Below are 26,530 nucleotides of genomic sequence, written 5' to 3'. Positions count from 1 at the left end.
GAGGAATAGAGAAGAGGACCCTTAGAAGTCACTTGGGGCAGATGCAGAAGTGAAAGCCAGGTTCTTCTCCCTCAGCAAACATTATTTCACCAAATATTTATCAAGCACACCATACTAAGCAATGGAACATTCTAAGCAGACAAAGCAAACCCAGAGTCTCTACCTTTGAAAGTTTAGGAAAACAAGTCACCACCTTCAGTGAGAATGAAGTTGTCATAGAAAACAAATTTAGGGTTACCAAAGGGGAAAGTGAGGGGATAAATTAGGAGTATCGGATTAAAAGATACACACTACTATATATAAAATAGATAAGCAACAAGGATTGACTGTACAGCACAGGAAACTATATTCATTACCTTGTAATAACCTATAATGGAAAATAATCTGAAATACACACACACACATATATAATATATATATACTGAATCACTTTGCTGTACACCTGAAACTAACACAATATTGTAAATCAACTATACTTCAATTTAAAAAAAAGAATGGAGTCGAGCTACACTGTGCCCCAATACAATTTATACACCATGATATAAATTGTATATCAGATATTAATACCATGTCCATTGATGCTTGGGGTTTTGAAGTTGTGAGTGACAAGTATGTCAGAAAATGGAATGTGAGCTGAGCTCCTGCTCACACAGCTAGAGGGCACTGCCTTGTGTAAGGCAGAACGTCTCCCCAAGAACTTATGAGATGATGGGTCCTTTTTCTTCCTTCCCAAAACCAAAACAATGCTTTCTACTTAAAAACATTGACAACAGATTTGTTTGGGGATGAAAACTCTCAGTTTTAGCCAATGTGCCTTGCTGCAATAACACATGATTGTGAGCCATTTCCTGTACATCCATTTTACGGAAGATGGGTGGATCAAAAAACCACAATAGCATTGGGCTTTTATCAGATAGGGTTAGGGGAATTTTCTAAAGGACTCAGCAGTCTCCCAAACCAAGACCACTGCATGACTTGGGCATCAGCTGAACTCCTGTGCTAGTAGCAATTATTCAAAATGTATGCTGAGCTCTGTCAAAACCTCTGTCAAGGCACCCTGTTGGTGGTGAGCATTGAGACTTAACACAATGTTGACAGAACCCTCTGCTTGTTAACTATCTATGTTGATAAAGAATGTCAACATTTTATTGGGACACTCCCATGGAACTATTTCCAAGAAATAGTAAGTGAAAAAAACAATTCTATTTCATGGGAAGTCTATTTCATGGGAACCCATTTTTGTAAAACACTGTGACAGAATGACAATGTATGTATATGCATATGTACTGTATGGAAAAGTCACAGGAAAGATGTAGGAGGATACCCATCAGACTATTCAGAGCGTCCTCTCTGGTAAGGAAGCATGCTGAGGCAAGGGGGACTTTCAGTTGAAGGCTATATATTTATGTGTCATTTGAGCATTTTACGACAAGAATGTACCAAGGTACTGCTTATATAATACACGTAAAGGGTTTTGACTAAAGAAAACAAAAAACACGTCCCCAAACTGCAGGTTCTTACAAAAGTGGATGTCTTTTACATTCGTGTAACATGTTTTTCACAGCCTAATTACAACCATCCTTTTCTTTATCGCAGATAGACAGAAAAGAAAGCAATTTAAGTTGCCTAAAGCAACATTCAGACATCACCAAGGCTCCAGAAAGATGAACGATTATAAAATAATGCTTTAATAAATATACAAGGGCTTACACTGCAAATCACATGTTTTTCTACAAAGTAGAAAATACATTGGGTCACTGTATGTTTTTTGGAGGTCTGCTGTTGGAATCCATGTCACCTGTATCACTTAATTCATTCACCCAATTAATATTTATTGAGTGTCTGCTATGTGCCAGGCTATTCTTATTCAATGAGAGTCAGCTGGAATTTTATAGAGCTAAATTAAAGAAGTGGTAAAGACAAGGATTAGTATTTTCAGGAAAAAGAAAAAGAAATCACCCAAAACTGCTTTTCTGCATCACTCAGAATCTAGTATGCAGGTCTGCCAAAGCTTATTGCTTTTTATTATAATCATTTGCTTGGCCATCATGCTGTCCTGATGGACTCTGACTTCCTTGAAGGAAAAACAAATCTTTGTAGTATCTGTGGGGCCTGTATTGTGACTTGAGTCTGCAGTACAGCAGGCATACATTCATTCATTCAATCCATCTACAAATATTTATTTGGCACCCACTACAGGTCAAGCATTGCACCAGGTCCTTAAGATATAAGATAAGTGACAGTTACTTTCCAGTTGAGGGTTGGGGGAGACAAATCACAAAAATGTAAACAATTAGAATTTCAGATTCAAACAAACTACGTAGGGAATAAACTGGAATAGAGGTGGGCACGTTAGCACTTTTGATAGGGTGTTCAGGGAAAGCTCTTAGATGATATTTAAGCTGGAAACTCAAAGATAAGAAAGAGGCAGCTCTGCAAACAGTCTGAAAGAAACATTCTAAACAGAGGGACATAAGTTCACTAAAAAAGGTGCTGGAACCAGAAAGAACTTGGTCTGTTCTAGAAGCAGAAAGGAAACCAGTGTGGATGAAACAAAAAAAAAAAAAAAAAGGAGGGGTTGGTGAGGTCAGAAGAAATCCAGGCCCTGGTGGAGCTGTTGAAAGGTTTTAAATAACAGAGTAATTGAACCTGGTTGATGAGTTTTAAAAAAGAAAAAGAAAATACTTAGGCTGCTGTGTGAGGAGAGCAAACTATTAGGAAAGCAAAAGCGGAACTGGAGGGATGGAATGGAGGGAGGGGAGTAGGGAGGGAGGAAATAAATGAGTGAATAAATATTAACTGTGACTACAAAGGAATAAGGCCTACGAGAGTCACTGGCCTAGTTATTCTAGCTTAAACTGATCCTTAAGTCAAATTTCAAAAACCAAAAACAAATTACTTTGAGTGAAAGGAACACTGTTGAAATAAATTGCTTTCTAAAATGACTGCCTTGAGAAAGATAATACGCATTTAGTAACACACTGACTGGTATATTTGTTCAAAAATATATTACTGTTCTATTGTCATGATACTTCAAATACAATCACATCCTTTGACACAGCATTTCCATATCCAGAATCATATACGTTGGAAGTACACAAATGCACATAGGTTTTTGAATAAAGGATGATCCTTGCAGACTTATTTGAAATGGGGGTGGGGGAACCCAACTAAACATCTATACATGCAGAAGTGATTTAATAGGTTATGCACATTTGTTCTACTTAATACTACATAGCTATCTAAGTAAAGGCTGTTGTCCCATTCTGACATGGAGCAATGGCCTTCTATAAGTAGTGGAAAAAATTAGGTTACCGTGCGTGTGTGCGCGCGCGCGTGTGTGTGTGTGTGTGAGAGGGAAAATAGAGAATGGCCCAGAACTTTGCTAATTCTAGAGCCAATAGCCACATGTGGCTATTGAGCACTTAAAATGTGACTAGTCAGAATGGAAAATATTCACTGGATTGTGAAGACTTAAAATGAAAAACAACAACAACACTGTATTTCTACTGGACACTGCTGGCCTAGAAGGATTGTTCCTGGGGAGTAGGACTGGGGAGAAATTTTGATAGAGAGGACAGGGAATAGGGACTTTCACCTTTAAACTCTACTCTATTTTTCAAAAAGCACTTAATTTAAAATTTTAAAAGTCAGTAGTAGGAATCCAAGCAAAATTTGTAGTTTAGTTAATAGTCATGTGCCAATGTTAAGATCTTAGTTTTGACAAATGGTACCATGGTTATATAAACCGTTAACTGAATAAACTGCTGAATACAGGAACTCTTTGTACTATCATTGCAATTTTTCGGCAAATCTCAAATTATTTCAAAATAAAAACCTAAAAAAAAAAGGGAAACAAGCACTCTAACAAGATGTATTTTCTGCTTAGAGATTCTTACTCAGAGTCTCAACATACTGTAAAGCAATTGGCTCCAAGTTAGCTTGCCCACCCATTGTTCCTTGTAAACACATTTGCTTGAAATAAGGCAGCTAGGATAACTAAATGTCATATTCCTCAGTTCTCACCTGAAATTCCATCTATTCAGAAAACTCCTTTCTTCCCTGGTGGTTAGAAGATGTCTGGCTGCTGCTTAGCTACCAGGAATTTTTGCTGGAGTAGGAGGCTTGCTGGAGAGAACAGGAAAGGTGCCACCCCTCTGAGGACTTCACTGAGGCCTGGGCAGCTGGCAGCTCTCAAAGCCCCTCACCATTGGCTCCTTGCTTCAGCCCTCAGGTTAAGGTCAAGAGATTTTTGCTAAGATCTTGTGGTGAACTTTGGGATAAAGAAATGAATCAAAAATCTACATTATTAGTAAAACAACCTTCACCTATATTTTTTCAGTTGTTACTTTTTACTTAAGGGTTTCCAGAACAAGAACTAAATTCTGCATGCAAGTGAACAGGAACGGCAAGTAAAACTGGGTAATAAAATTTAAAACATATTCGATCTAGATATATGGATATAAGGATATTTCAGAACTGACCAAAAGAAGATAACACTGCATTGGAGTGTGAAATATTTCTATTTTACACGAACTAGGTGTAAAATGCATGAAAAAGTACAATTTCAAAATGTAGAAATTTCAAAAAACATGTCAACTTATCATGAAGCAGGTTGTTAAGTATAGACTATAAAGCTATAATAAAATTTTCCAAAGGTGACCCACCCACAAAACAATTGTATTAAAATAATGTGGCTATTTAAACATGATGTCCCAGTGCCACCACCACACCTGAATAGCTTAAATAACTTTTTTTTTCTTTAAACATCTCTGCTTTCTCTGGAAAAAGAGTCACACCATAAGCAGGAGTTTGACAAAGAATTTACAAAAGAAAACTACTACTAATAAAAGAGTGGCTTGGAATGACCTTTATAATTAGTCAACACAACTGAAAAAAAAGATATTAGAGGATCTAGAATCCTGAAACTCACATTTCTGACTCATATTACTCCACTGCATAGGTTTTCCACTGAAAATAGGCCAAAATCTGAGCCCTCCTGAAACTTGAGAACCCTCCAACCAAGTGTTCCAACTGCCCCTCTCCTTTTTCCCATTTCCCAACTGAGCCCCAGAAAAGGATGACAGAAATCTTAAAAATTACAGCACTAAGGGCATCTCTACTTACCTCGAGAAAGATTTTCTCAGTAGAAATCCGGACACAAAATTAATTTGTATTCAGTTTTTTTTAGATTCAAACTTAAATGAGAATTAAATTTATATGGGACTAGGCATGAGGGGATGCCCCCAAATAAATTAATGACAGGTTAAACCACTTGGAATTTCTGCCTGGGGAAATTCTAACACTAGAAGTGATAGGCTGTTAAAACATAGTAAGACCTTAATTTTTCAGTCTGAAGAGATCAGGGAGCCTCTTCTTGTACTGTGGGTCTCTATGGCAGAGCTCTGGAAGAAAAATCCTAAGCACTTCTAAGAGCAAACCACACATTCAATCTTTTTACATTGTTTTTAATTAAGTGACCACTTGTCATTGCCCAGAACCTCTGGGGTAGCTTGATAGTTTGTTACCCTTTCTGCCATCTTCTGTATTACAAATAATTGATGTAGAGTGGCTCCTACCCTGAAAACCAGGGTTCCAATCTCTGATGGAACACTCTAGACATGTCTAGAGTGCTGGCGCACTCTGCTGCCCGCCTTGACCTTGAACTTAACTTATCCAAGTCTTCATTTCTTTCTATGGGAGGAGGGTGGACAGTAAAACATTGCTACAGTATTTAAATCTATTTTTTTATTATAAAAAATGGATAAAATAACTCAAATTATAGAAGCACATAAAAAAAAAAGTAAAACTCTATCTTTTGACTATTTGCCCTTGTGGAATAACCATATTAATCTGGGAATATTCTTCTGGATTATTTAAAGGCAAAAAAAAAAAAAATTAGCATTAACTATATATACTATTCTAGAACTTTTTTGTCTTTTGACTTAGCAATATAGATCTCTCCTTTGACAAGTAACACAAGATCTCTAAGAGTCGGGATCTTGTCTGTTTCCTTCAGTGCTATTTTTCTAGGAACTAAAACAGTGTCCGGCACGAAGTAGGTGACAAAAAATGTTCACTGAAAGAATGAATGAATGAATGAATGAAATCATCCTTCCTGTCAGATCAATCAGAAGTTCTATGGGGTCAGGGATGTGTCTATTTGGTCTCTCTCTATGATCCCAGCACCAGAGGACCTGGCACAGAGTAAGCACTTAATATTTGTTGAATTAGCAAAACAGCTCAATGATGAAACCACCTAATTTTTTTTAGTTGTGCCAGTGTGTTGACATACCACAATAACCAATTATTCCCCAAATGATGGAAAACATCTCTCACAAACACCACTGCAATGATCGTCCTTGTATACATATCCTTGTGTAAAGATTTTTGCAGAATAAGAATCCCTTTTGTGGGGAAATCACTGATCTGGTCCATATGTTTTCTGGGGTCCCTTCCCTCTAGAATTTCATAAATTTAAAACACTTAATTTTTCAGCTTGTTTAAAAGCTACTGCCTGGAACTTTGCAAAATGATCTCCCTTACAAATCTCCCTGTAGAAAGCCAGTGCTTCCCAATACTGCCCAGATGCAGCCCAAACACTGTAACAGACAGGCTGCCTACATCCTTGGTGACCAACATCTCCTGCATGCAATGCAGTAGCAGCTCAGTCATCACCTGGGGAAGACAGTTTTCAGGCAGCAACAGGTCCCTATTGTTGATTCATTCAACAGAAAGGGAAAAAAGACAATAACACACTTCCAAGGGCCTGAGCTTGGAGAGGATGCTGAGAAGAGTAGATGCTGGACAAGAGCAGAAATGGGGGCTTAGGAGTATTTTCGAGTTCCCCAACAAGTGAAGCTCTATCTGAGCTCTCCAATGGAAAAGTCTTCCCAGAAATCTACCTTTCTGCTTCTTTAATTTTTTCACTCCAAAGATATTTAGTAAATTTCTATCAGTATTATGTGTCAGAGCTGTGCCAAGACTGGAGAGGAAGCAAATAGGCAAGATAGACCTACTCTCTACCATCTTGGAACTGAAGCTTAAGGACCATTGTCTTTCCATCAGGGGATCGAGCCCTTTACCTACTTTCCACCAGTAAACAGAATTTGTGTCCTAGTCACTGCTTCTTCTTTTGTGAAAAACACAGCTCCAGTTCTCTCCATGAATGGAGAAGTTGGTCAGAGATCTTTCCTTCTGAGTGCACCCCAAGCAAAACCTGTCATCACACACTGGGCATACTTCCTTTTTTTCCAGGAGCACCTGTCACACCGCAGGGCCTTGCTGGGCAGTCTTCTTAACTTAGGCCAAGGAGAGCTGTGCACTGGCACTTACTGTCACAGAGTCAACATTCAAAGAAGCATAAACCTTGAGACTCAAAGGGAACATTCAAGACCATCTACTCCTACTCCAACAGTTTTTGAACCTGCTATGGTTCACAGAGCTCTTTGAGAATTGGCGGCCCCTTTAGACTTCCTGTACCGAAAAAGACACGCACATATCTCAGCACATAATTTCCCCTGTATTTTCAGGAGCTTCATGGACACACCATATAACTGAATATCTGGAATTCCAGAGACCCCATATTAAGAATTCCTACTCTCTATAAAGGCCCATTTGAGCTCTAACGCCTTGATTAGCAGTCTCCGAGTTGGGTGGCGGGAACACAGAGGTAATGTTGTGCCTGTCTAAGTACAATGCTGGTCTCAGTTCAATCCTCGGGTGAGCTACTTATCTTTAGAACATGGAAAAACTCTGCTTGGTGGCCAAGGACAGAACCTCTAAAACCAGTCAGGTGAGCCATCTCATAGTTTTCAAAGAAGATAACACCAAACCCCAAAAGGAAGTGGTGAATCTGGTGGTGTTGAAAGACAACAGCCCAGGGGTTGTCAGGACTGCTGCCCACTGCTGACGGAGCAGTAATACTCGTATGGATCCTCCATTTCATATACGTTCTCCTCAATGATATAGATGTTTTCCTCTGGATGTGTCCCCTCTCCTGCTGTATTTTCTAACCCCGAGGGAGGGAGGTTGGCCAAAGTGATGAGGCTGTGGAAGTAAAGTGATGCAGTTGAGTTAAGCATTTCCCAGGTAACATGGAATAGAGTTAAGAGAATGGGCTTTGCTGAAGAGATAGCCACCAAGGCAGTATTTGATCCTTGATCAGGTCCTGACTATGTGGGGGAAACATAAAATAGTAATGAAAATAGTCTGGGGAATAACTACACAAATTCAAATTAATCTGAATTTTCTTAGGTATAAAAATGGCATTGTGTTATCTAAAAGAATATCCTTATTCTGAGGAAGTGCAGACTGAAGTGTTTAGGTGAAATGTCAAGATGTCTGAAACACCTTCACAAATGGTTCAGAAAAAAAAATGTATGTAAATAGAGAAATAGATAAAGCAAATGTGACAAAATATTAAATGACATGCTTAAGTGAAGGGTTCTACTGTTCCTTGCACTATTATTTCAATTATTATGTCAGCTTGAACAATTTCAAAAAGTAAAAGAAGGGGCTTCCCTGGTGGCGCAGTGGTTGGGAGTCCGCCTGCGGATTCAGGGGACACGGGTTCGTGCCCCGGTCCGGGAAGATCCCACATGCCGCGGAGCGGCTGGGCCCATGAGCCATGGCCGCTGAGCCTGCGCGTCCGGAGCCTGTGCTCTGCAACGGGAGAGGCCACAGCAGTGAGAGGCCCGTGTACCACAAAAAAAAAAAAAAAAAAAAAAAAAAAAAGCAAAAGAAATGAATGTGTTATGGATCTAATGAGACTTGAGTTCGAATTCTGCCTCTGTTGCTTACCACCCATGTGATCTTGGGTAAGTTGGATTTGCTTTTTTCATTTATTCATTCAAGAACTATTTAACATGTTTATACCGTTCTACGCATCAAGGGATGCAACAGTGAACAAAACACAAAAATCCCCTAGAGGCTGTATATTAGTAAACTTAGTTCAGGGTCCTCATCTATAAAATGGGAATAAGTACTCTGTCTCACAGGGCTGCTGTGAGGAACGTTTATTCATTCCATCCTCAAATATTAAATGCATACTAAGAATCAGGTGTGTGCTAGGAGATACAGTTGTTAATGTGGCAGATAAGTTCCTAATTTTCTATGGAGTTTACATTTATAGGTGGAGATGAACATTAACCAAATAATTTCATAAAGAATGAATTATTGCATGTAAATATTACCTATTGATATTACCACATGTCAAGTTTCAGCTCTAATAAAGAATACTGACACAGATAATATAAAGCCATTGATAATTAAATATTTTATTTAGTCTTATTTGACTTTTTTACTGCAGACTATTTTGTCTTCATAACTATACTATCTAGATTTAGTCTAAAATCATTAGTGGTTTAAAGAGTATGCAGTGGACAGAATCACTTTTTTCTTGAAAGTTTTTAGAACAATACCTATGGTTAGGCCTCATCCCCAAAGATTCTGATTTATTTGCTCTGGGGTTGACAATAGTATGTTTAAGTGCCCTGGATGATTCCAATAGGCAATCAGAGTTAAGAAGAGCTGGGCTGGGTTGTAAATGCCCTGAGAGTAGATTCTGAGTTTCTTGTTCACATCTGTAAACCAGTGGCCACCCAGAACCTGGATGTTGTAAGTACTCAATCAGCTGAAGGGTCAGTTCATTGAAAAAGCCCATTAATCAGAAATATATAAGCATTTCCTATCAATGGGAGACAAATTCTGTACCTTAACTTTAGGACTAAAGAAGCTAGAGGGAAGAGGGATCAAGATAAAACCGAGCAACATGTTAAATTTGCATTTCATAATTCTAGGCCTAAAGCAAAAAGGAAGTAGTAAAAATTTAGATCCCAAAGTCTCAGGGCAGGACTTCTAAGAGCAAAGCCCATATTAGAGTAGGAATATCCAAGATTCCCACCTTCCACTCCTGCATGCATTATTCTTACCTTAAATTTTGTATCTTCTGTTTGCTATCAGAATACCCTAGGTAAAAAGGCGAAGAAAAGTCAATTTAAAATGCTTTCATAAAATAAATGAGATAAATAAAATGAGCTAACTGGAGACAAAGATTGTTTAGGGAAATCTGGTCTACCTATTAGATTGAATTAAATCAAACCACTGATATACATATTGATTTATTACATAAACTATGCTAAAAGTAATAAAGATGCATTTTTCATATTTAACAAATATAGGGAGCACCCACTACGTGTCTGGTAGTATGCTAAGCACCAGGGACACAAAGGTGAACTCTGAGCCCTGACATCATGAAATTTGTCTTCTAGTGAGAGAGGCATTTAAGAAAAAAAAAGTAAATGGGAAAAATAAAATAATTTCAAATTGTGATGTAATAGAAAGAAAAGTATTGCAGCAAAATGGATGGACCTACAGCTTATCATACTGAGTGAAGTAAATCAGACAAAGACAAATATTACATGGTATCACACATGTGAAATCTAAAACATAATACAAATGGATTTATTTACAAAACAGGAACAGACTCACAGACACAGAAAACAAACTTATGGTTACCAAAGGGAAAGGCGGGGGGGGGGTAGGAATAAATTAGGAGTTTGGAATGAACAGATACACACCGCTATATATAAAATAGATAAACCACAAGGATTTACTGTATAGCAAGGGAACTATATTCAATATCTTATAAAAACCTATAATGGAAAAGAATCTGAAAAAATATATATATTATATATATATATGTATATAACTGAAATCACTTTGCTGTATACCTGAAACTAACACAATATTGTAAATCAACTGTATTTCAATTTTTTAAAACAACAACAATGCACTGGAATAGATAATCAAGAAGGTAATCAGGAAAGAATTCTCAGAAGAAATGGTCTTTAAGCTCAGTTCTGAAAGAAAAGAATGCGTCAGCCAAATGAAAAGACAGGGTGAGCATTCTGGATTGAGTAAAGCCCTGGTAAAGACAGTGGTGAGTGGCTGAAACTGAACGCATGGCTGGAATAAGAGAGTGGCACAAGGTAAGGTCTGAGAGGGAGGCTGGGCTAGATACTCTATAGGACCTTGTAAATCATAATCCGGAGTTTGGATTTTATTCTAAGACACAGGAAATAATTGAAGGCCAGAAATATGATCTGACTGGGTTTTAAGAAAATCACCCTGGCTGCTATGTGGAGAATGAATTAAAAGGAGGTATGAAAAAATGAGGAGTTAAGTAGAGAACTGCTTAGAGTAAGGTGGTGAAAGAGAGATGCAGAATTATGAATGGATTTTAGATATGATTTGGAGAAAGTGCAGGAAAGTGAAGTTGGATTGGGTATTAGGAGTGATGAAAGGGGATTCAAGGATGGCTTCTGGCTCTCTGGCTTAAGCAACCAGATGTATGATAATGAAACACTATGATGAAGAAGATCAGGGAGGGGGAGGTTGGGTTCTAAAAAGGTGGAATATAGACTCTAGAGCTCCTTTCTTGACACAGTGTGGGACATATCTAAGTGGAAACAACAACTGGACAGCTGGCCAATCAGTACCAACACCCTTGAGTGCTGGAGAGAGAAATTAAGGATGACATTTAAGTCTATGGGAATATAGGTCGTCATCACCCAGAGGGCATGGAGAGAGGAAAAGGGCCAGCCCTGGGGAATCACAACATCTAAAGATCATGCTGAAGAAGAGAAAATAACAAAAATGACTGAAAGGAGTGGCTAATGAAGACAGTGGTGTTTCAGAAGCCAAGAGAAGGAAGACTTTTTAGAATGAGAGTCAACTTAGTTATTGCTGAAAGATGTACTACCATGAAGACAGAGGAATCTAGGGAATTTAGCAAAATGGAGGTCACTGGTGAGCTTGACTGAAACTATTGCCATGGCACTTCAGGTGTAGAAGCTAAATTGGGAGGGGGAGTGGTTAAAAGAGTGCGGAGGGGTGAGATGTAGGAACAACTCATCTGAGAAATACGGCTGTAAAGGAGAGCAGAGAAATGGGAGTCGCTGGAGAGAAATGTGTGAACTAGTCCATATTTTTATGCTAATAAAAATAGCATAAACAGGAATGGAGAGAGAGATGATTCTGGAGAAAGTGATCAAAGGAAGAACGAAGTCTTGGCTAAGGCAAAGTGGTTGAAACAGGCTTTTAATACTTCATCAGTGCAGTGAGAGGCGAGGGAGATTTGAGCAGCAGTGAAGTATGTGATGCTCATCTCAGACAGTGCACTAGAGAGATACAGGATTGCTGGGCATTGCTGAGTACCAATTTATGGCTTTGATGTCATGACTTAAAAACCTATCACCTTGGTTGTATGATTTTCTCCAGCAACTTCTAGGGAAAAGACTGCAAATCGAATACAACTTTCCCATCTATTCTTCTAAGTAGTCATGTTTTGGGAGTAATCATATGTGTGAACAAAACATGACTTCTCCCACTCCTCATCACCCTCCTTCCATACCCTTCTACACAAACCAGAACAGTCCCTAATATCCAGGCCTTGGCAAAACTCAAAAAGTGGGTGTTATCATTGCTCCTTATCAACCTGTAGACTCCATATTCAAGTAGTCAATTTCCAAACACCACTGCTCTCTCTCCATAAACCCAGGCAAGTGGGGGTGAGTAGCTTCTTCCTCTCAACAATCCATTTACCGTTAATGCAGAGTAACAAAATGGTGAGCAAGACAGCCCCAGTTTCAAATCCTCTATCAATTAACTGTGTCGCTTTGGGCAAGTTACTTAACCTTTTAGCACACTGGTTCTCCAACTGGTAAATGAGAATAATATTAGTACCTTTCTCAACAGGGTAGTTATGAGGATTTAATGCACATAAAATACTTGGCAGCTTCAAGCCACACCAGATGAGCAACTCATCCCAGTTTTCCCTGGACTGTCCCAGTTTTAGCACTGAAAACCCACACATTAGGAACCTCCTTCAATCCTGGGAAAATTTGGAATGGTTTGTAACCCTACACATAGTCGATGTTTATGTATTAGTAAGAAAGGCTAATAAAATAATAGTGGCATAAGGCCTTGGTCTCTGCACCAAAGAGAAGGAATATATCACAGTTATAAAAGTATGTGAGGCTTTCGGGGTGATGGAAGTGTTTGGGCATTGATTGTGGTGATGGTTTCCTGCGTGAAACCGTCTATTGAAATTCATCAAGTTGAACACACTTTAAATATACAGTTTATTGCATATAAATCATACTTAATTTTTTTAAAATAAAGATAAGTAACTTAGAAATAAAATATGTGTGCTGAATGCCACAATGGAGGAAAATACAAACGCTGAAACTCTGGGCATGACCCAGTGTTAAAGGAACCTGCTACCCCTCTTTAAAGAACCATGCCTGAGAAATAAATAAGATAGAAAAATGCACAGAAGAAAGTGATTGTCGTTGTTATGCTTCCTAATAAACCTAGACATATTCTTGAATTAAAAAGGTTTATTTTCGGGCTTCCCTGGTGGCACAGTGGTTGAGAGTCCGCCTGCCGATGCAGGGGACACGGGTTCGTGCCCCGGTCCGGGAAGATCCCACATGCCGCGGAGCGGCTACACCTGTGAGCCATGGCCATTGAGCCTGCGCATCCGGAGCCTGTGCTCCGTAACAGGAGAGGCCACAACAGTGAGAGGCCTGCGTACCGCAAAAAAAAAAAAAAAAAAAAAAGGTTTATTTTCTTAACAAAAGATTAAAAAACAGGTACTAGAATCAACCTGCTTGAGTTTGAATTCCAGCTTTGCCACTTACTGATTCTGAAACCTTGAGAAAACTTTGAAAGTTTACTGTCTCTAAACGTTACTCTCCTCCGCTATAAGAATAGGGATAACAGAGCTATCTACCTTATATAAGATGGTTACAAAGATAAATATAAAACATGCCTGTTACATGGTAAGGACTGAATAAAAATGAGCTATTATTATTGTTGAGGTTTGGAAGGACTAAAGAGTATTTATTCTAATCACCTGTATGTATAAATATAAACTAATAGTTCTATCTTAGATTTGTGTTGGTTCCTATATTAACAGTTCCTTATCAGATGGAGAGAGAAGCACCATCAAATGACTTACATTTGAGAATTAAAGCACCAGAGATAAGAACAAGAGCCAGCCCAGCAGAAACCCCTGCTGCGATGTAGAGGCCAATTCTGGTGGTGGCGCCCATGTCTTGTAACTCATTAGCCAGTGTGGATATTTCCTATGGAAACACAAACAGAATTGCAGCAAATGACCAGAAATCCATTGTCTGCCCGGCCAGTCTCATGACTTACGCATGGGACCATCCCTTTCACAGTATCTCAGGAATGCAGGGACCTTGAAATGACTCATGATCTGTTCCCTTCTAGACAAGCCTCAAACCACCCACAGAAAGGGATTAGCTGAATCTTTGGAGTTAGCAAGGGAATAAGAGGTGCCTGTCTGTGCTGTGGGTGGAGAAGCAGCCTTAGTAAATGGACTCCCCTTTCCTCAAATAAAAAGTGGGGCCCTGTTCATTGACGATTCCCTGGTGTTCCCAGGGAGTTTCAGAGTGGTCTAAATTTGGTGTCTTGCCATGAAACACCAATTTTCACAGAAAGACAGTGATTTAAAAGCTAGGAATTTGGGGCTTCCCCGGTGGCGCAGTGGTTGAGAGCCTGCAGATGCAGGGGACACGGGTTCATGCCCCGGTCCAGGAAGATCCCACATGCCGCGGAGCAGCTAGGCCCGTGAGCTATGGCCGCTGAGCCTGCACGTCCGGAGCCTGTGCTCTGCAACAGGAGAGGCCACAACAGTGAGAGGCCCGTGTACCACAAAAGGAAAAAAAAAAAAAAAAAAAGCTAGGAATTTGCAGCCAGACTGTCTTGGGTTCAAATCCCAGTTCTGTCACCAAAGAGCTGTGTCATCTTGTACAGTTATCAGGAAAATTAAGTGACAAAAAACAGAAAATGCTTGGCACAGAGCCTGGTACAGGATAAATCTCAATCAGTGGTAGCTATTATTGCTATTGCTCTAATTAATTAGATATTTTGTTAACTCAGTCACAGCGAACATACTGCTTCTAAAATTTCACTTCATGTTCCTCCTTTAAAAAGAGTAATGGTAAACACTTTTAAAACAACGTCAAGGAATTAAGTCTTCCATTTATTCAACAGACATTTACTGCAGGAGTGCACCGTGCAAGGTTACTTGCACTAAGCACTGTGGGCACACAGAGGTACTGAAAAGGCAGACCTGGATTGCAAAGAGGACAGGACAAACACAAAATGCTTGACACTGAGTCAGAGATTGAGTTAAATGAATGCAGACTCCTGGATACGTCCTCAAAGAATTTTCCAGTCACTGCTATCAGCTTGTTTTCTAATGCAGTGGTCCCCAACCTGTTTGGCCTTTCAAGGAAGACAATTTTTCCACAGACCGGGGTTGCGGGGGATGGAGGGGTGATGGTTCAGGCGGTAATGCAAGCGATGGGGAGCAGTAGATAAAGCTTTGCTCACTGGCCCGCTGCTCACCTCCTGCTGTGCAGCCTGGTTCCTAACAGGCTGCAGACTGGTACCGGTCCACAGCCCGGGGATTGAGGACCCCTGTTTTAGTGGTTTTCCCTTTTACTCTGAGAAGGTGAGAGACACTAAAATGGTAGTTGATTAAAATACTGCTTTATTTTTAGTTAGATACCTAAGTTCTTGGCTTAGAATATTCTTGCCTGGTGTCTTATCATAAATAAATAAATTTAAACAAACAACCTTTCTCATTAGGGTTGCAATGGAAGCAAGGAGAAACATATTCTGGGGTGATGGAGGTTGTCCGAACCCTCCACAGTGGTATACAGCTGTGAAATTTGAGAATAAGGACAAAATGCTAATGCTTCTTCCTTTTGGTTTTCCAGCACCTACTATGTGACAGGCACTTTACATGCATCACCTCACTCCATCCTTACAACAGGACTCACAGTTACAACAGTCATCAGCAACATGTTACAGCCAAGGAATCTGAGGCCAAGGGAGATTAAGGCATTTTTCCCCAAGGAATGAGTGGGCAGGAAGGAAGTCTAAAGCCATACTTTTTTTCCTCTGAGTTGAGTATAAGGTCAGCTCACACACACAGTTACTCACTGTTTGATTTTTGTCATGGAGGGTCTCTAGTGTCTGTATTTCTGTCACAAAGAAGAAAAATAGCCAATAAAACAGTTAAGAATGCTTTCTTTTATATGAGATTTTTTAACTCTTAAAAGCTGCCTATAATCCTGTTTGAAATTAATTCTACTCCATACTCTTCACAATAATTAACTGAGAGACAAACAAAACTTACTGAACACTTACAAATCAACTTAAGGATGACCACATTTTTTTCATCCAGATGAGGTACCCAACTACTTATGTTCTATGAAATGGAGACTTCTTCCAGGAAAACCTGTTTTGAATATGTGGTTTGTTGTGTCCTCAGGGCCCTAAAGGGGTCTGCAAAATTCCAACAACACTGATGACACAGAGACAGGCATTATAATTAGACTTTTTTTTAGATCAAATAACTGGTCTTTAATATTTATTTTGTTCATTTTTTTATTTGAAGTATAGTTGATTTACAATGTTGTGTTAGTTTCAGGTGTACAGCAAAGTGATTCAGAATATATATATATTCTTTTTCAGATTCTTTTCCCTTAAAGGTTATTACAAAATACTGAGTATAGTTCCCTGTGCTATACAGTAGGTCCTTCTTGATTATCTGTTTTACATATAGTAGTGTGTATATGTTAATCCCCAACTCTTAATTTACCCCTCCCTTCTCCCTTTCCCCTTTGGTAACCATACGTTTGTTTTCTATGTCTGTAGGTCTATTTCTGTTTTGTAAATAAGTTCGTATGTATCATTTTTTTTAGATTCCACATATAAGTGATATCATATGATATTTGCCTTTCTTTGTCTGGCTTACTTCACTTAGTATGATAATCTCAAAGTCCATCCATGTTGCTGCAAATGGCATTATATCACCCTTTTTTATGACTGAGTAATATTCCATTGTACAAATGTCCATCAACAGATGAATGGATAAAGAAGATGTGGCATGGTTAGACTTTGAAAGGTAATGAAAGTTAATTTTCTTTAAAAAAAATTTAACCTTTACTCATTAAGAGTAAGACAGGGTATTTTGTTCCCTAAAAAATTGAAAATAATAACAACTGTAACTATAATTTACCATGAACAGGCATTGTACTAAATTCTTCAAAGGAAGCATCTCATTTAGCATTCAAAACAACTATCTTAAAGTAGGGACTATTAGTCCCATTACACAGATGAAGAAGCTGAGAATTAGGGAGCTAAGTGACCTACCCAAAGTCACACAGCTTAGTGAATAACAGAAATGGCCTTCCAATTTAGGTCCACGTGGCTTTAAGCACACACTCTTAACTGTGCTGCCTCCAACAAGGCTCATCTCGGCAGTGATTACGAAGCCTCCACACTGCCCAGTTGCCAGCTCACTTTCTTTCCTTTTTATTTATTTAGTTAGTCATTTGCCTATACATTCGATGAACATGTACTACACCCCCACTCTATGCCAGGCACGGGGGACAGAACAGTGAACAAGATGCACACACCTCATAAACCCTGCATTCTAAAAACCAATAAGTTGTCAGCTTTGGGAAGATTAAGCATGCCAACGTATTTTTCTGTGTGAGTCAGAGGCTCTGAAACTTCCTAAATGTCAAGGTCACTTTCTGGAAGCTTAGAAGTCTAAACCTTTTAATGTAGAACTGGTTTACAGACTCTGATTTTAATATTATAAAAGCATATTCTCAGCCTAAAGTTTAAAAAAAAAAAAAAAAAAAAGAAAGGAAAGAGATTATCTTCCACTTACCTTAGTTCCTATTTCCCAAAAGGAATTTAAAAGCCACACTGGTGAAAAAATAAAAAATAAAAAAAAAATAAAAAATAAAAAAGCCACACTGGTGGAACTACTAAGTAAACATGCATCTTAACCACACACAACATTTTCAAATCCAGTTTCTGCTTCCTTATAATTACTTTTCTTGGCTTAAATGGTAAGACTCTAGCTTTTTTTTAAATTGCATTTTACAGTGAAAATGATCAATAAAATAGAGCACTGTTGGGTTATCACAGCTTATTTTCACATAGGTAGACATCAACCAAGATGGGTGGGACAGTTGGAGGAGGTTACAGTGTTTTTCCTAGAGGACCCAAGACTGGGAGTTGGGGGGAGATGACAATGGGGGAGGCATGTGATGATTTTAAAAGAATATAAATTGAATAGTTACCATCTAGCATGTATTATGTGCCAGACATGGTGCTTCACACTTTATGTGCACAATATCTTTTAATCTTCACCACAATAGGTAGGTACTACTATTTTCTCAATTTTCAAATGAAGAAACTGAGTCTCAGAGAAGTACTTTGTCCAAGATCACACAGCTATTAACTGGCAAATCTGAGATTCAAACCAAGTCTACCTCAGAAGCTAAGGATTCATCCATGATCCAGTCCTGCCTTCTTCAGGTGGAAGAGAGATTGCATTTATTCTGTGTTCAAAGTGGGTTTAGGAGCTTCAAAGACCCTTGGGATTCCTACTTGTTAAGGCTCCTCTCCACTTTAGAGCAAGCATATTAAATGTACCCATATTACTCAGCCATAAAAAGAAACGAAATTGAGTTATCTGCAGTGAGGTGGATGGACCTAGAGTCTGTCATACAGAGTGAAGTAAGTCAGAAAGAAAAACAAGGAACAAAACAAAGTTGTCCACTCTCACCACTATTATTCAACCTAGTTTTGGAAGTTTTAGCCACAGCAATCAGAGAAGAAAAAGAAATAAAAGGAATCCAAAACGGAAAAGAAGAACTAAAGCTGTCACTGTTTGCAGATGACATGATACACAAAGAATCCTAACGATGCTACCAGAAAATTACTAGAGCTACTAATCAATGACTCTGGTAAAGTAGCAGGACACAAAATTAATGCACAGAAATCTCTGGCATTCCTATACACAAATGATGAAAAATCTGAAAGAGAAATAAAGGAAACACTCTCATTTACTATTGCAACAAAAAGAATAAAGTACCTAGGAATAAACCTACCTAAGGAGACAAAAGACCTATATGCAGAAAACTATAAGACACTGATGAAGGCAATTAAAGATGATACAAACAGATGGAGAGATATACCATGTTCTTGGATTGGAAGAATCAACATTGTGAAAATGACTATACTACCTGAAGCAATCTACAGATTCAATGCAATCCCTATCAAACTACCAAGGGCATTTTTCACAGAACTAGAACAAAAAATTTCACATTTTTTTTTTTTTTTTTGTATGGAAACACAAAAGACCCCAAATAGCCAGAGCAATCTTGAGAAAGAAAAACGGAGCTGGAGGAATCAGACTCCCTGACTTCAGACTATACTACAAAGCTACAGTAATCAAGACAGTATGGTACTGGCACAAAAACAGAAATATAGATCAATGGAACAGGACAGAAAGCCCAGAGATAAACCCACGCACATATGGTCACCTTATTTTTGATAAAGGAGACAAGAATATACGATGGAGAAAAGACAGCCTTTTCAATAAGTGGTGCTGAGAAAACTGGACAGCTACATGTAAAAGAATGAAATTAGAACACTCCCTAACACTATACACAAAAAGAAACTCAAAATGGATTAAAGACCTAAATGTGAATGGCCTAAATGTAAGACCAGACATTATAAAACTCTTATAGGAAAACATAGGCAGAACACTCTATGACATAAATCACAGCAAGATCCTTTTTGACCCACCTCCTAGAGAAATGGCAATAAAAACAAAAATAAACAAATGGGACCTAATAAAACTTAAAAGCTTTTGCACAGCAAAGGAAACTGTAAACAAGACAAAAAGACAACCCTCAGAATGGGAGAAAATACTTGCAAATGAAGCAACTGACAAAGGATTACTCTCCAAAATTTACAAGTAGCTCATGCAGCTCAATATCAGAAAAACAAACAACCGTCTCCAAAAATGGGCAGAAGACCTAAATAGACATTTCTCCAAAGAAGATATACAGATTGCCAACAAACACATAAAAGAATGCTCAACATCACTAATCATTAGAGAAATGCAAATCAAACCTACAATGAGGTATCACCTCACACCAGTCAGAATGACCATCGTCAAAAAATCTACAAACAATAAATGCTGAAGAGGGTGTGGAGAAAAGGGAACCCTCTTGCACTGTTGGTGGGAATGTAAATTGATACAGCCACTATGGAGAACAGGATGGAGGTTCCTTAAAAAACTAAAAATGGAACTACCATACAACCCAGCAATCCCACTACTGGGCATATACCCTGAGAAAACCATAATTCAAAAAGAGTCATGTACCACAATGTTCTTTGCAGCTCTATTTACAATAGCCAGGACATGGAAGCAACCTAAATGTCCCTTGACAGATGAATGGATAAAGAAGATGTGGCACATATATACAAGGGAATATTACTCAGCCATAAAAAGAAACGAAATTGAGTTATTTGTAGTGAGATGGATGGACCTAGAGTCTGTCATACTGAGTGAAGTAAGTCAGAAAGAAAAAAACAAATACTGTATGCTAACACATATATAGAATCTAAAGAAAAAAATGGTTCTGAAGAACCTAGGGGCAGGACAGGAATAAAGACACCAACATAGAGAATGGACTTGAGGACACGGGGAGGGGGAAGGGTAAACTGGGACGAAGTGAGAGAGTGGCATGGACATATATACACTACCAAATGTAAAACAGATAGCTAGTGGGAAGCAGCTGCATAGAACAGTGGATCAGCTTGGTGCTTTGTGTCCACCTAGAGGGATGGGATAGGGAGGGGAGGGTGGGAGGGAGACACAAGAGGGAGGGTATATGGGAATATACGTATAGCTGATTCACTTTGTTATATAGCAGAAACTAACACAACATTGTAAAGCAATTATACTCCAATAAAGATGTTTAAAAAAATTAAAAAAACAAAAAAGAATCGCAAAACTTAAAAAAAAAAGTACCCACATTACACACTAAAGAAAAGGTGTAACTACACACAAGTTGACTTGAAGGTAACTATCTGAAATAATATTACATATTATAGTCATGTCATTAAATACTAATTAATTTCAATTTTCCATTTTATTTTCATAGTTTGGAGCCATTGCCTTCTTTGTTTAAGTATTTTCTCAGGCCTTTGAAAAGCTCAGAGATTGTAGGTACTCTGCCTGTATTCCCAGATGCAAAAGATGGCTCCATTTGTGTTGCCCTAAAGGGAAGGAACAAACAAGTAAAAACTGAAGGGAAGGACACTTCTGGTTATGATATAGACACTTCCAAAAAAAATGCACTGTGTTGTGAGGAAGGTACCTCTCCATCTCAGAAGGTGTGTAACCATACAGCGAATGCCAACTTGGGAGTGATGTTGTAAAGAACCTTGAAACACGAGATGGGAAAGTGGGATCCTTCAAGTCCCTTCTAGGTCTACAGTTGTAGGATTCTTTAAAATATAACAATGGCATATGATGAACACCTGTATGATTTGGTTAGCCCACTACCTGGGCAATCATCTGTTCCCACCATATTTAATTTCCTCACTAATTTCATAAAAGATGGTGGCTACCAGTGACTAAAGAACCACCAAAGATTCAACCTCTAGAGAGCTGACGTTAATATCTATAATAATAATTAATATTTGAGTGCTTTCTCTGGGCCAGGCACTATGCTGAGTGCTTTACATACATGATCACATCAATCTTTACAACAATCTTATGACATAGGCACTGGAATTACCCTCACTGTAGAGGTAAGGAAATTGAGCCTCACAGAGTTTGAGCAACATAACTGAGTTCATGAAACTAATACAAAAAGCTAACATTAGAACCCATCCTGCCTGTCACTGATATACTTAACCACAATCTCACTCTGCCTCTGGATCTTACGGATAATGACAATAACTAACATGTACTGAGTATGTACCATGATCAGACACTGGGCTAAGCACTTTAGACACACTTCCTTATTTAAATCTGAGATTTATGAGATTAGGATTGGGAATTTACCTATTATTAACCTCATTTTACAGAATGAAAGACTGAGCTCCGGAGAGTTTAGGGAGACCAGGACTCTGACAGGAAATATTTAAGATTAACCTCCCTGATCAACGTGACCTGAGGTCTGCTCTTTCAACCCTATCTTCTCTTCCAAAGCGGCAGGGAAAAGTCCTTGTTGAATTAGTTGAAGAATTTAGCTGCTCCTTCTGAGATCAGAATCTGAGGAAGATGATGGACTTTATTCTAGTTAGAAGGGATTCTTGAAATCACCTAATCCAGATTACACCAAACATGGACTGGGGTCAGTTCATGAAAACATCACCAGTCCAGGAGTAAATCAGAAAATAATAAGGACTTTTTTTTTTTTTTGCGGTATGCGGGCCTCTCACTGTTGAGGCCTTTTGCGTTGCGGAGCACAGGCTCCGGACGCGCAGGCTCAGCAGCAATGGCTCATGGGCCCAGCCACTCCGCAGCATGTGGGATCTTCTGGACCGGGGCAGGAACCCGTGTCCCCTGCATCGGCAGGCGGACTCTCAACCACTGAGCCACCAGGGATGCCCTAAACTTATTTAATTTAAAAGTGTCGTTTTTTTTAAATGCAGGGGTGTCAATAGTAGAAATTTTTCTTTCCTTGTTTGGCAAAATACATAGCTTAGCAAAATTCTTTTTGGGGGGTTGGGAATTCTACTGGGTGGTGAGATCCAAAAGTCTCTGAACCCATACCTCAGACACAAGAGGAAGCTACTCTCCAGAGAAGCGAAAGGCTTTGGCCCACGTCTGAGGGCTACTCCTGACTAATTCAGAACCCTAGCCCAGGTCTCCTTTTTCCCTGCACAAATTTACTTCTACCACCTCCCTCACCTCAAACACTATCTTGGGTGCACAGTTTGAGAAAACTCAAACTGTTTTCTCATATTTTCCCCATATTCAAAATCCTCTTAACTCAGAAACCAACTAAAGGCTTCCTCCTAGACCCCATATGTAATTACCTGAGCCAGGTCCCTGGGTGGTGAGCGTCCTTGGAAAGGCTGTAGTGATGTCCCTCCATGCAGTCCAAGCAGGGGTGACCTTGGCTAAAGACAGAAACCAACATTAAGGATGAGGCTTCTCTGAGAGCAGAAAGCTTGTTGCAGGGAATCAAAGGGGCAGCAGAAACAGCTGTAAACACAACAAAAGAAGAGAAACACATGCTCAACTTCCAAACCTACCTGAACACCTTCGTTGAGAGTGTATGACACTCCAAATGTCTGACAGAGGTGTGTTACAGTCATCATTATCACAGTCTAATTGTTAATAATGGAACTTACAGCCACAGTAAATGTTTTTCATCAAACATCTCATAAAATGCTTCCAATGGCCTATAGGGTAGGCAGTATCATATTTTACAGAGGAGGAGGTCACAGAGTTTAAATAACTTGCCCAAGATTACACAGCTGGTAAGAAGCAGTGTCAGATTTGAACTTAGCTCCATCAGCCACTAAGTACATGCTCTATACATGTTAAAACATGCAAGCACACGTGCCCCCTCTCCCCCACATATGCAGAGTCCAGTGGTTCTCAATCCTGGCTGCACATGGGGGAGAATCATCGGGGCTAGACTTTGTAAAACCCCTGTGCTCAGGTTCTAGTTCCAGAGATGGTGATTTTTCTGGTTGTGGGGTGGAGTCCAAGCATCTGTGGGAGTTAAAAGGCTCCCCAGGTGATTTTAATGACCACTCAGGTACTCAGACCTCTGATCTAGGCCTTTCCTCCATTCTCTAGATCCTAGCCATGAGGTTCAAAATAGATGGAGGGAATTAAACATGGCTGGGCATTGCTGGTGGGGCCTGTTAAACTTTAGGTCTTAGGGGCCCAACCTGAAGGCTTTAATTGGGAAGACCAGAGGTGAGACCAATCAGTGTATTTAATATGATCCACAGGCAAATCTCATTCAGAAAGAAGGTATGCAAGGGTCCACTCACCTGGTTTGATGACCAACTCCAGGTTTGATTTTTGATCATTCATTGGGCCTGGGAATTGGATCCGGCAGCAATAGGTCCCACTGTCAGCTAAAGTCACATTCTTTATGGTCAAGGTCACATCTCCTTCGCGGAAATTCCTCTTTAGTAGGTATCTGCTGGATGTCCAATAGCTCAAGTTCCTTCCATCAGTTCTGAGTACCAAACTGTGACATTCAAACAAAGGGCAGGGTCCCCTGCCCCAGCACACAGGCACGAGATCCTCAGGGGTGGCTGGAGAGTAGGTGCAGGGCAGATCAGCATCCTGACCCACCTCAGACACATATACTCCTTTCAAAGACCCTGCATAAAGAGGGAAGGAGAGCAATGAGGGAGGCTGCTCCATTTCAAGAAAACTGCAAGCAATGCCTTGCAGAATAAAGAGGAAACCACTACTGCTATCCTGTTTGGAGGACAGTTCACTACAGCAATGATTCTCAGACTTGAGAATCTGGAATCTGGTGCTAGAACCGCCAGGAAGTCTTGTTCAGACACAGACGGCTGGGCTCAACCGTCAGAGTTTAGAGTTAATTAATCTGATCAACTATTAATCAGAGCTCCTGATTTAATAGTTTGGCTGGCGGGGGCGGGAGGGGGCAGAAATTTGTATTTCTAACAAGTTCCCAGGACATGCTGATATGGCTGGTCTCAAAACCTCACTTTGAAAACCAGTGCCCCAGGAGAGAACTGTGGCCGGTCCTGTGAACGCCGAAGGGCAGCGCTGATGGAAACAGACAATCAGACAACGGGTAATTGTCAGCCAGGACAAGAGCTCACCCATCTGGGCTAGTTGTCTGTTCACCAACACAGGGAAGTTATCCTAACACAAATCTCTTTTGTTTTTCAAGCACCAGGCACATAATCAATAAAAGCCCTTGGCTGAATAAGAAGTTAGTGTATGCCTGTTCTGAGGTTTAAAATTAATTTATATATATATATGTACACACACATATTCGAACAGCATAAAAAGTATATGAAAACTCTACTCCCTCGCCCTGCTCTTTTCCATTTCCCAAGCTCCCTTTCCCAGAGTCTATTCATTAAGAAGCATTCATGTATTCCCACTCCCCTGCAACACACACACACACACACACACACACACACAGAAAGTCCAAATACCCATTATTCTGCTGCTTGCTTTCTTCAATTAACATTATGACTCACAGACATCTAATATCATTGTTTTGTCAGCGTCACTGTTTGTATCATGGATATATCATAATTTCTTTACCCACTACCCTACTGGTGGACATTTAGGTTGCTTCCAAACTTTTACTCTTGCTAGCATTACGATGACCATCCTTGCATCTTCATCTTGCACTATCCAATTGCAAAAATCCAGACTTACTTGTAAGTAGTAGCAGCAAGAGCAGGACACAGTCAAAGGAAAAATGTGAAAACATGGGTTCTGAAGAAGAACAGGCAAAGAATGGCTCTGTTTAGGTGCTGTGTTAATTCTCCAACTGAACTGGGTACTTCCTGGAACTGTCTCTCCTCCGCAGTCACAGGAGTAGTGGCCACTCTCCCAACTGCAGGCCCAGCACACCAGATGTCTGATGACCAATCACTCCTCTAATAACACTGTCAAGTCTATGATGACAGATAAGGAAACCCTGCTTCTCTCCTATGCTAGACCACATACATCCTGTGAGGACTCTGACATTTATTCTGCCTGCATCAACAAAGAGGAAGAAATACTCAGCGGAAGAAAAGGGTTACTTCGTCAAGTGTCTCTTGGCAAGTAGAGTGAGCCCTCTACTGTCTCCGGTGAAATAATACATAGTCGTCTGTTGGAAATGGACAGTATTTATTGGAAACACAGGTAGAAATGTATCACTCATGCATTCATTCAGTCAAGTCAGTCAACTGGTGAGCCCTGTGACCAATGTTTATGAAGCACCTACTATGTGTCAGGCACTGGACTAGGAGGTGGGAAATACCACCATGGATGGCCTCTTCCTTATACTCATGTTTAGCTGCCCTTTCCACTCCAGTCATGAGCCTAATTCTTTGCTCTAACACAAATTGGGCTATGTCATATAACCTTGTTAGGTCTGCCTCCTCATTTATAAAATTTATAAAATGAGGAAATTTTGCTAGATGATATATGCACAGCTCCCTGTTCTAATATTCTGACTTTGACCTGAACTTTCAAACTCTTCCACTTAGGAAAAAGGCATTCCTTTCTGCAATGCTTCTTTCCCCCTCCTGTGGAGGGAACTGAGGGGACCTCAATGTTCTATTTCCTCTCATGTACACAAGATGTCCCCTCTCCTCCCACCCCACAGGCTTCGGGCATTAACTGTCAGAAAGTATTGAGTTCCAGCCACATTCTCCATCACTGAGATAACATATCAGACCCAAACAATCTCAGCCCTGGGAGAATAACTTTTGTCTGGAAACCTTAAAAGCCAATGGTTATTGACAAAAGGGAAGTGAGCTCGTGATGAAATAGTTTCTGAAAACCCTGTGGCCTTTCTCTGTCTTCTCTGCCTGAATTTCCTTGTCATTCACTTTATTGTTTTTAATTTTATTTTTTTTCTAGTTGTGG

The 26,530-nt window shown here is 39.6% G+C and overlaps 1 protein-coding gene across 1 annotated transcript; it reads right to left on the bottom strand.

Moving 5' to 3' along the window:
* Positions 1-6,502: 6,502 nt before the first annotated feature.
* HAVCR2 (hepatitis A virus cellular receptor 2) lies at positions 6,503-25,586 on the bottom strand. Its single transcript, XM_067032013.1, has 5 exons — positions 25,328-25,586; positions 23,944-24,282; positions 22,972-23,055; positions 9,933-9,969; positions 6,503-8,049 (listed from the first exon to the last, which is right to left on the bottom strand). The coding sequence occupies exons 1-5, from the start codon at positions 25,380-25,382 to the stop codon at positions 7,890-7,892; spliced, it is 675 nt and encodes a 224-aa protein (XP_066888114.1). The 5' UTR covers positions 25,383-25,586; the 3' UTR covers positions 6,503-7,889.
* Between the last annotated feature and the right edge of the window lie 944 nt (positions 25,587-26,530).

The sequence above is a fragment of the Kogia breviceps genome, chromosome 4, assembly GCF_026419965.1.
Source record: "Kogia breviceps isolate mKogBre1 chromosome 4, mKogBre1 haplotype 1, whole genome shotgun sequence".
Taxonomy (NCBI): domain Eukaryota; kingdom Metazoa; phylum Chordata; class Mammalia; order Artiodactyla; family Physeteridae; genus Kogia; species Kogia breviceps.
The sequence above is the reverse complement of the archived record's forward strand: the minus strand, read 5'-3'. Positions and strand labels throughout refer to the sequence as shown.